This window comes from Glycine soja, chromosome 6, assembly GCF_004193775.1.
Source record: "Glycine soja cultivar W05 chromosome 6, ASM419377v2, whole genome shotgun sequence".
NCBI lineage: Eukaryota > Viridiplantae > Streptophyta > Magnoliopsida > Fabales > Fabaceae > Glycine > Glycine soja.
In genome coordinates, this window is record NC_041007.1 from 13,791,902 (window position 1) to 13,803,215 (window position 11,314).

The following is an 11,314-nucleotide window of genomic DNA, read 5'->3' on the forward strand; positions in this document are numbered from 1 at the left end:
CATTTTCAGTTCTCATCATTCTCTCATTTTCTCTAAGAGCGGTGATCACCTCATCCAAATTCAAAGTTGGTCTTCCCACAAGCAACATTTGAACCAAAGCTTTGAAGGACCTTGGTAGTGAGACCAACAACAACAGCGCCCTCCTCATCAAAGAGTTTATCATTTGCATTCAACAATTGACTTACTAGCTGATTGAACTTGTTGATGTGGTCATGGAGATCTCCTCCCATCTCCATTTTGAGTTGATACAACTCCATCTTCAAACAAAGATGATTGGTTAGCGACTTTGATGCATAAATATTCTCGAGCTTCTCTCACAAGGTCTTCGATGTTGTCTCCTTCAACACGTTGTGTTTTATCTCTGGAGCAAGGGCTAATCGAATTGTGCTCACAACCTTCCTTTGGATCTTAGTCCACTCGGTTTCATTTATAGAAGTTGGCCTTTCATCTTCTAACGCCTGATCAAGACCTTGCTGCACCAAAAGGTCTTGAATAGTACTCTGCCAAATCATAAAATTTATTTTTTCGTAAAACAACAGTATCTCGAACCTTTGTGTGCTCTCGGTCATAATTCTGATATCACTGTTGGAGAATCAACGCTCTGATATCATTGTTGGGTAATCAACGCTCCCACAAATAAAATTACTCACACCCACAAAGGATCGTGAAAACACATACAAAGATTACACCGTAGAAAAAATAATAACAAACACAAGAATTTAACGTGGTTCGACACTTTTGTCTACATCCATGGAATCGTCTCAAAACTATTTCACTATCACAATAATGATTACAAGATTGTAACTCACCCCAAATAGTGTATCACTTTACAAACTTGAGTATCTCACTCAATGGTTACAAGAAATGATAACACTTTCATACAAAGACACTTTTTTTTCAACAAAGTGACTTTGTTTCACAATCTCTCTTCTTACACACTCTCTCTTCATGTGTTGTGTTTCTCCATTAATTCTCTTCTCTATTTATAGTGAAAATTGTCACCAACTATAATAAATAAACACTTTTGGAAGTTGAAACAAAAACAACTTCCAATGCATTCATTCAATTAAGGTTCATATAGTAAAATATAATATTTTACTTTGCATTTAAGCCACCTAAATCTTAGTGATAACAATTCAATTTTCAATATGCATACACCTTATCTTTTGACTTAAAATTCTATAGAAATTACATTACCATAGGATATAAGTATAGAACAAGTTCTTCTCAACACGTTGTGTTTTATCTCTAGAGCAAAGACTAATTGAATTGTGCTCACAACCTTCCTTTGGAGCAAGTTCTTCTCAATTCATAGTTTTTTTTGACACATTTAATTCTAACCTCATGTTTTATTTTAACATAGAACCATAAAAGTCATTGTTATATGTGTTCTTGTGTTTGACACATTTAATTCTAACCTCATGTTTTATTTTAAGAGAACCATAAAGGTCATTGTTATACGTGGTCTTGTGTAGAAATGTTGAGGCTCTAGGCAAATTTTGTATTCATCAAAAATGATTTTTTATGGATCATATTATTTTTATGAAATTTAATTTCTATAATTGTTTCAATATTAATTTTTTGTTTGAAGTCAAAGTATCTGTAAATTAATTTTCCTACAACTTTTTAAATGAGTAGTAAAACTTCTCAAATAATTTACAATTATATATATATATATATATATATATATATATAAATTAAAAATAAAATAATACAGTAGAATGAATTATTTAACAATTTAAATTTAAACTATTTTTCTAAAAATATATAAATAAAAAATAAAAGTTCAACTTGGCTTAAGGCGAAGGCCTTGATTCATAAACAACCTTGTTTAATATAAAAAAACATTCATGGATGATCTATATGGAAAATCTTGTGAACTTTTTATCCACTTGAGATCTTGGTCTTAACATATTATTATGGATGACTCTAGTTAACCTTATATTCCAAACAAATTAAACTATGAATGTGGGAAAAAAATATAGTTAAATACCCTAAGCTTATAAATATGAAGATCAATGATTAGATAAAATTACAAGAGAACAATTTCATAATTAAATGCATTCTTCTTGTTACCATTCAAAATAATGTTTCTTTTGGTAAAATATCGTCAGGACAAATTACGATAGGAAAAAAGACTGGTGGAGGAATAAAGAGAAAATAAACACATTTCATTTTATGGAATTGTGCAAAAAAAATAAAATTATACTAGAAATAAAGGGTCCAAAAAATCCTTTTACAGAGTTGTGCAACAATCTTTTTATATTATTTAATGTTATTTTATAAATTGATTTTTTTACCGTCTATTTATAAATTGATAAAAATTACTCTCTTTTTATGTCTTATTTTATCCAAAATTAACATGTGATGTGATTAAAATGTATATGCTTAAATGAACAAACAAAAATCAAAACTCAAATTATAAAGTAGTTAAAACTAAAATCAGTATAACAATAAAGAATAAAAATATACATAAGCTTTAAAATGAAATGATAATACTGGGCTAAATATAAAAACTAAATTAAATTATAATTTTAAAATTAATATATTAAATTTAACGAACAACAACAAAAATCATAATAACTGACCACATCACAAAAACCAAAATTATATAAAATTAAACAAAAGATCCAAGACTTGATGTGAAGGAGTTGGATTGGATTCTTGAACATGTGTTTATACAGGAGTTACCTTTGGCCTTCTTTTATAAACTATTTTCTTTTTTCATATCTTTTAAAAATTTTAGGATTCATTTTCAGCTCATAAGGATAAAAAAAGATGTTTCTTTGACTGCAGACTCATAATGATAAACTACAAATTAAGTTTCCTTATCTTCCTATAAATTTTATCCATAAAGATAAGGGTGTTTGAAAAAAAAAAAAGACTGATCTTGTTGGAAGGTTTTCTATTTCTTGTTTGTTCACAGCATACAATAAAATTTATCGTAATTATTCTTTCACGCTTACACCTTTTTGCATCTGGTTTAAGTTAATAAAGCGGAAATTTGGATTGTTAATTCTCAACACATCAAGATTTAAAATTTGATTCTGCAAAAAATGCCAACAATGTTATTATGTACTGATTAAAATCTTGAATAAGTTCCACTCTGGAATCAAAAGCAAGCAATTGTGGTGAGTACAAGCAAACTCAGTGCTATTATTAATCAAAATGTGGCATCTTACATTTTGTCCCCTTCTGTACGATGAAGGGTTGCTAATCTAATCTACACTAGTGAAATTACCAAATCACTTTATGTCTCCCCCCCCTTTTTCTTACAACTTGTGCATTTTTATACTGTTTCTTTAGAAGATGTGCAGAGAGGACAGATGGGATCAGAATCCACCTTTCTGAAAAAAGAAAAAAAAAAGGTGTTCCCTTAAGCGAAGAGAGTTAGTACTTAAGTACAAGCTCTCCTGTAGAGATGTTTTTTGTCTTCTGATGAACCGGGAATTATCCCTAGTTTACGTCATTGTTGGCATATAATTTCCTACATATATAACATGGTTTCGAAAGCCAATTATGTCTAATGAAGAAAAGACTAATGTGTGAGAGCATATATAGTTTAGCTTTTTTATTATGGTATTAATATCAAGTAATCTTTATTAGAATTATTTTTACTTTTTTTTCTTATCATGGGACTATGAGAATGCACACGATGAATATTTTTCTTCTAATATGATCAATTTCATATCTAAAGTTAGAATTCGAATTCTAAATCACTTGATTAAAGAATATAAGTCACTATCACTTATGCTAACAGTTCCTGATTCTTAATTAGCTTAGTTCTACCACTATTAAGCTCTTGGACATTATAAAGATCAGTATATAAGCTGTTATGGATAGGCCCTTGGTATTTGATATAGCCAGCACAGTGCTTAACAGTGAATAGTGCTTAAAAATTTATTTTTTATAATATTGTTATTCATCAGAGTGAGATAAACTGCAGATGGACACTGCATCCATACACCTTACAGATGGAATTGCAGTTTCTATATGACTTTAGTTACCGTAAGTAAATTGAGGTGGGTGAAGTGAAGGTTAATATAATTGTTGTTCCTTTAACGAAAACTGATTTTAAAAAAGAGAAATTATATTTGTACAAAAGATTTGTGCATAAGAAGAGGAAAGAAAATAGGTGTTGAATAAGATGAATTTGACAGATAAAGAAAAAAAAGGTAGTGTTGTAAAAAAGTGATATATAAATAATACAATTCTTTTCTAGAGTTGTTTGAGTGGCATTATATATTTGTCAACACCACTTGACACAAGAAATGTGACATACTGATGTTTGCATGCAGGGGCCGAATTCACATAACAGTATTCTCTTACGACATTTTGACAGAATCACTTAAACCCAAAGGTCCATTACATTTGACAGCTCAAGAACAACCAAGCACACAAAAACTCACATACAAAGGTTGAAAACCCAAAAGAAAAAATAAATGCTTTTTCCAACTTTTCTTTTGAAATTCTGCACAGTTAATACTTTCCTTTGCTAATGATATGTTATTAAGGATAATGCTTACTTACAGTCTAAACTAAATATGAAAACACAAAGGGTGTGTCAGAAAGCATCAGGTAAAGGCCTGCCTTCCAAGAATGACTTGAATAGCACAAGTGATCTTTCAGGTTGTGAGAAAGGGGCTTCATGGGAGGCACCTCTAACAGTAGCAAATGAGAGGATATTGCCATATCCTTGAGTCCATCCACCAACCTAAGTTTCATTAACTGGGATTAGTTTCTGATGTATAATACATACAATTTGGGTTATGTTAAAAAAATGGTGCTACTTCCAAAGAAATTGCTTTCTACTATTGTTGTGAATGCAGACATAATTTGGTTCAGAGAAAAAAAATCTACACATTAACTAATAATGGACAAAAATATAGTCACTAATCAGTCCAATGAAGGCTTCTGACCTCTTATAAACCAATATTTCTACAATGGTTTCTTACTAATTCAAATTTGTAAGATTTTAATCAAGCGGCATTTGACTCAGCTTCTGGATTTTCTCTTCTTTTTAAAAGAACTCATGTCAAACATAACTTTAAAGATATTTTCAAAAATAGGAGTAGCCTTTTTTAATTAAGAATAAGCTAAAAAAGCATAACTCCATAGAAACTATTTGGATATTAAGGAGAAAAGAAACAAAAAAAAAAAAGAACGGTGCCAAAAGCTACCTTAGTAATTAATATACATACCTGTTGGCCTTCAAACCATACTCTGTAAGGGACTGTTGAATTCAGTCCTAATTTTCTTGCCAACTTCTGAACTAAGGTACGGCTTCCAGTCAGTGGAATTACAGAATCTTGATCTCCACTGTAGCAAGAACAATGCACATGGTTATGTTAATTAGCCCAACAAAACATATGTATGAGCCCTAAAGTTCAAGTGACCAAATAATCAAAAGGAGAAGAAAAGGTTTTTTTTGGTTATAGTTACCTGTAAATTAAGACCTTAACTCCAGCTTTTATCAGTGATCCAACAACAAGTAGTGTAGGCACTTCCAGGTTGAGCATATCATAATCCAGTATGCTGTTACCAACAAATGCAGGTCAGTGATTACATTGTTTAGTTAAACTACAATCAGCATAGACAAGCTAAGCTGATTATGACTTTTAATCTCTTAATTTTCATTTTTCAAGACTAACTTAGAAAAGCCAAACTACAAGGCATTTATGAAGGAATTACTTGCTGCAAACTTCCCACTTGCGAACGCCAACGAGCTTTGCATGAAGTGCCTCTTGTACATCTCTCCTGTTTAAGTAGTTTGTAACCTTGTCATCTACACACACATCTATGCTCTCATTTGCTTCCTGCCATGCCATGATATAAGGCAAGAATTTTAATGAACAAGCCAAACTTGAGAAGCACTGATCTAAAGTAAATTAGTTTATGAAAGTAATGTGATGGAAATTGGAGAAGCATGAGAAGGGCAAGTCCAAAAGAGAAGACTCACTTGGGATTGAGGACAAATAACTTTGGATTGTGATAGCACTGAGGAAATGCAAACATCAAGTGTGACATCATATTTGTCCACAAATTTACTGGTTTCTCTGCTCACTTGGCTCATAACCTTTGAACAAAGAGGCGAAACCGAGTCCCTATAGTACTCACTCACGTACCTAGAATAGTTACATACTCTGGTGAACATGTTGTAGGTTGAGTCTGATATTAGTCCATGAGACCAGAAGAATTCAGCCCTTGAATTGAAGTCAGTGGCATATTCTAGAACTGGATTACCCAACTGCAGTTCAATACATGTTCTTTGTGTTCAGCAAAAACCAAATAGTAATGTGTAATGAAGAAAGCATAAACGTTAATGTCACTCACGGCAATGCCTTTTAGATTGAATATCTTGTTCTTTGTGTTCATTTCAACCATGAGCTTTGCAAGTTGAGGAACATAATGACCTGATACATCATGCAACTTTTTCAATGTGTAAGAACAAATAATTGCTCTAGTTAACCTGCTTTTGAAATGAAATTTCCAAGAATGACATGTTTAATTACCAGCATAGCTTTCCCCAGTTAGAAACAAATCTCTGCTCTTGTACTGAGGGAACTTGTTGAACCATCGTAGCAAGAATACAAGGTTGTCCCTGGCTTAAGAAATCAAACAAAAGCACTGCTTCAGTTGACAAAATATATGCGTGTAAACAACTCATTATTCAAGGACAGTACAACAATCGTACCAAAAAAAAAAAAGTATACCATTCTTCTAATGCCTGCGTAGGGAATAAGAGATAAAGAATAATAATCATGTAAAGTGCCACACTAAAGTTAGCAAGGAATTTAACCATTGATCACTGTTGTCTCAACTTTTTTTAAAAGCCTAAGCAGCATACAAATGAAATGATACGTGCCTTTTCCCATAGAAGAAAAAAAAATTCAAAGAAGCTTTCTAAAGAGAAACGTTTTTGTCCCAAAAGATTAAAAAAAAAGGTCTAAAGTCTAATATTAATGAAGAATAATACCTGTTGCCTCGTCATTCACTGTCATATAGGAGGAGCTACCTTTAGCATAGGAGAACCCCACTCCAACTGGTGTCTCCAAATACAACATGTTTGCCTCTGCAGCACAAAAGTAACACTCACTCAGTGGAAAGAATGAAATGCATGCCATTCTGGCAGATACAAAGGAATGTGGCAATCAAAAGAGTACCTTTATTCCAACTATAATCATTTTTAATCAGAAATTCTTCATTTGGTCTAAAGGGTCCATTTTCTGAGAATGCTCCAACTCCCAGAGAAGAACAACCAGGTCCTGATCAGTAAAGAAAATATTATACAAATTTAATAATATTTGCTGATGCTAGCTATTCTTATTTTAATCCAAAGTCTTAAATTTTTTTTAATATATCAAACTTTGAAGCAAAGAGAATATTGCAGACCTCCATTGAGCCACAGAACAAGAGGCTTTGAAGATGGATCAGTTTCTGCCTCAGCAAAATAGTAAAAGAGAGACTTGTGTTTCTTGTCATCAACTGTGACATATCCTGAGAACTGTTGAAAGCTTACGTGGGGTTGGCCGGGAAGCAAAGCAATTGTGTCTGCATGAGAAGGGAGACAAAACACTTCCAATGAAAAACTCAGGTGAAGCAACACCGCAGCTAGTGCCATGGTGGTGTTGGACTTGGACTTCCATGTTGGCCACTTCATGGTTTCACAAAATGGGGAGAGGAGGACTAACAAAGAGAAAGAGTGAAAGGATGCTGTATTTAAAGTGTTTACCTAGTGAGAACATGAATCTCAACATGAGAAAGAAACGCCAGTAAGACTTTTTGACACACTTTTCTTTTCAAAAAAAAAAAGCACCCTTTTTTTGTCAATTCTTTAGAATTTAATTTAATTCATATACAATGGTTTTAAATTGTGGTATCATTTGCAGTTTTGTTATAATCCTTGATATAGCAGAAAATTACATACAAATGCGATTGTTGCAGTTGTAATGTAGTTGTAACTGTTGTTATGATGCAGTTGCGTTGCAATTATAGTCACAAAATTTTTATAAATCTTAATATTAAAATCCAAATTGTATAAATCTTAATACTACAATCCAAATTGTAATTACATTTAAAATCTTGATGATAGTATAAATGTTATGTATGAAAATTTAATGAGTTTATAATAATTACTTTAAAATTATACTTAAAATAATTTTTAATTAATATGAAAATTAAACTCTATAATTTATTATTAGTTGAAAACTTTCAAACATAGAAAATGAGATGGTTTCGTGAGTTAAAAAAAATTTCAACCGGTAAAAAGAGTTGAAAAAAAGATATATATTATAGAATGTATTCTTGAATATTGACACTCGTGGCAGCAATATTGATTTAAAGGGTGAGCCCCTAATGTGGCAGCTGGAAATATTATCTGTTCCATTCTAATTATCATTACAAATTTAACTTTTTAATGACAGGCCTGAAAAATGGTGATGAAAGAGATGTGACAGAGGCAATGACCACGGTGTGCCGGGTCTTTCTATACGCAGTGGCAAAAAGATAATTATGAAAAAGGGTTGGGAATGGTTTTTATGCTGAGTCAGCTCAAGTTTTTCTGCCAGGAATATGGGCTCTGCCTTGAACAAAAAATTACAGTCTTTAAATGATCTTATTTATATTTTGTTTCTGTTTTTTTTTTTTTTGTTTTTTTCTCTCTCGATGGATTAACAACAAAGACCTTGCATCTGTATCCATTTTGCACTTGGGAAAAAAACAAAGAAATTTTGTATCCTTTTGACTGCATGCACAGTAATGTGTCCCTTCAATGGAAAATGGCTTTACAAAGGATACTTTTCATGCCTTAGAAATATGAGTATTTTTAGGATTTTTTAAAAAAAAATTATTCAGATGAAAGAATTTTTTTATTTCTAAATTCTCATCATAGGCCTAGAGAAACATTAGCACTTCACAGCATCTTGGTTAAATGCTGTAAACATTCAGGGTGTAAAACAGATGATGCACAGTTACTTTTTTTTTTTCAAAGAAAAATGTTTGATTCATTGGTTTTTCTTGATCAGCAAGTACGTGCAAGATTTGCACATCGACAAGATATATAAGTGGTTACAGAATGGAGATTCCAATGAAAAATAGAGCCATCTTATTTCTCTAATGGCCATTTAATTTTAAATATATCTGTGGCTTGTCAGAGAAGCTTGAAAATCTGAAGAATACTCAAAATGCTTCATTAACCATAAACAATACTCACTAAAGAGCTTGATTGATGAAGGGGGTATACCATTCCCTTTTTTTATTTTATTTCCTGCTTCATTTTCATGCAAAGAATCTTTATTTAAGTAATGAGTAATATCTGGGATGGGGTTTTTTCATGCCTATAATAAGTATGTTTTTGAATAGACTAAAAAACCAAACATTTTAAAGTGGAAGTGGAAATCAAATCAGCTTAGTCCCATAAAGTCTAATCTTTTCATTGTGGTGGTTAAAGACTTATCTTTATGTACTTATGTGGGAATGAACTTGTTCCCTTTGACCAGATATGAAAAGGCTTTTCTTATAATTATAAGGTAACTCTTTGATTTTTTTTTTAAAAATCTTTTTGTCTTGATGATTCAAAAACAAATACAACCCCACCTCCATTCATCAACAATATATAGTATATTTCATTTTGCTTACAAACTCACATGCTAGCCTCCAAGGAGCCACATGTTCCCCATTGGGGCCACAAACCTTTTCACGCTAGCTTCAAGTGGGGCCATCCTTCATTCAACATTTCAATTTTCAACTATAGAAGTTGTGTTATATAATGTATATGAGTTTAACATTTATACCTAACAATTTAAAATATTTTTATATTATCATTTATATAAATTATTACTTGAATTATTTTAAAAAATATTAAATTTATCATATATAATAAGTTATAACTAAATGATTATATAAAACTTTTTATAATATCTTAATTAGTGCATAATTTTTTTCTCAATGTATATTGCTTGTTAGTTATGCAACAGCACAATTTATGGATGTTTATGGTTTGGCAAACATTTGGAGTGATTTGAATCGACCCCATCTAACTAGGATGGCGTAGTCAGGCTTATAATAATTACTACAAAGCCGTGTCACCGGACCACTCTAACCACAAGGGTAGTAGATAGGCTCCTATTTTATTTCCACAAGACAAGGCAGAAAAAAATGCAAGATAATGAATGCCAAAAAAAGAACAAACTATAAAATGACAAACTTGATCAAGATTTTATAAGGTGAATTATGTGCTTCTGTTGTATTTGCAGCTCAAAGAACTGGTAAAGGAGAAGAAAAATGGTCACTACCTTTTACAGCTTTTACAAAAGATTTCAGGTTTTTCATCATTACTAGCACTAGTGTCACTGATTTTGGCGTTCATCTCCTCATTGTCAAAATATTCTATTGCCTCTCAGACCCAAATTCTATTCCTAACCAACTCCAAAACAAAAAGCGAAAAGAATAGTAGGTGCTCATAATGCTAAGGAAATTTTTTGCCACAAGGGTATGACTGAATGAATATTATTATAACCATGTAGAAGTGGTTAGAATGACTTTTGAGCATCAGAGTTGGAAAATGTGTTGAAGAGTGCGAGTGAAGCCTATATTCTGCTTTTGAATTCTTGCAAGTAGAGCAAAGGCATGCCTTTTTGGTGAGTAATTTTTTTATTTGGTTTTTTCACCTCAAAATTTGGGTCCTTTTCACCAGTCATTAAATACACAAGTGGAGAAAAAGCTCATCAACTTTTACTATTAAATTACGCAGGCTTTTCTTCTTTTTATGATCCGGGTTGCTATGCACCAGCAACTATTGGCACAAAGCAGAACAGAACAGGACCCCGCGTGAGTAGAGAGCACCATCTGGGGTCTGAACTATATTCTCAGAATCCATAAATATATGTTGACAACTAGAGTAGTTTTCTGCAAGCAAAAGCACGCTCCTCATAAATCTTCCGTTGAAGCCTGAAGGCATGGGCTTGTATGGGTTGTTTTATAAACTATTAGTGTTACTTCCTACTATTACCGTGATTATTAGTACTATCGAATAGAAGAGGTATTTTTTATTTTAATTTATTTTTGAGGGGTGGGCATTAAATAAAAGATTACATTCCTGATATATTCTCCAATTCTCGCGCTAGTTGTTGCATATGCCATTTGGCTTATTTAAATCCCGAAGTAGAAATAGGGATAAAGGAACTAACATATCAAATAAATTAACATCAAATATTGAACTTTATATTCCATTTTTCCGAGGCAGGAAGCTTTTCAAGCTTTCAGGTTTCAATTGATATCAACATAACTAAACGGGAAAAATATATCAAACCAAAAA

At 31.9% G+C, this 11,314-nt stretch overlaps 1 protein-coding gene and 1 long non-coding RNA gene across 2 annotated transcripts; one reads left to right on the forward strand and one right to left on the reverse strand.

The window, feature by feature from the left end:
* Positions 1-4,161: 4,161 nt before the first annotated feature.
* Positions 4,162-7,685, reverse strand: LOC114416056 (serine carboxypeptidase-like 45). Its single transcript, XM_028380932.1, has 10 exons — positions 7,393-7,685; positions 7,164-7,265; positions 6,977-7,072; positions 6,513-6,605; positions 6,334-6,413; positions 5,960-6,247; positions 5,692-5,816; positions 5,443-5,535; positions 5,202-5,319; positions 4,162-4,714 (listed from the first exon to the last, which is right to left on the reverse strand). Exons 1-10 carry the CDS (start codon positions 7,658-7,660, stop codon positions 4,565-4,567), a joined length of 1,413 nt encoding a protein of 470 aa, XP_028236733.1. The 5' UTR covers positions 7,661-7,685; the 3' UTR covers positions 4,162-4,564.
* On the forward strand, positions 7,405-8,813 carry LOC114416057. The gene is made up of 2 exons (XR_003667429.1): positions 7,405-7,772; positions 8,424-8,813. It is a non-coding gene; the product is annotated as an uncharacterized LOC114416057 (long non-coding RNA).
* The last annotated feature ends 2,501 nt before the right edge of the window (positions 8,814-11,314 follow it).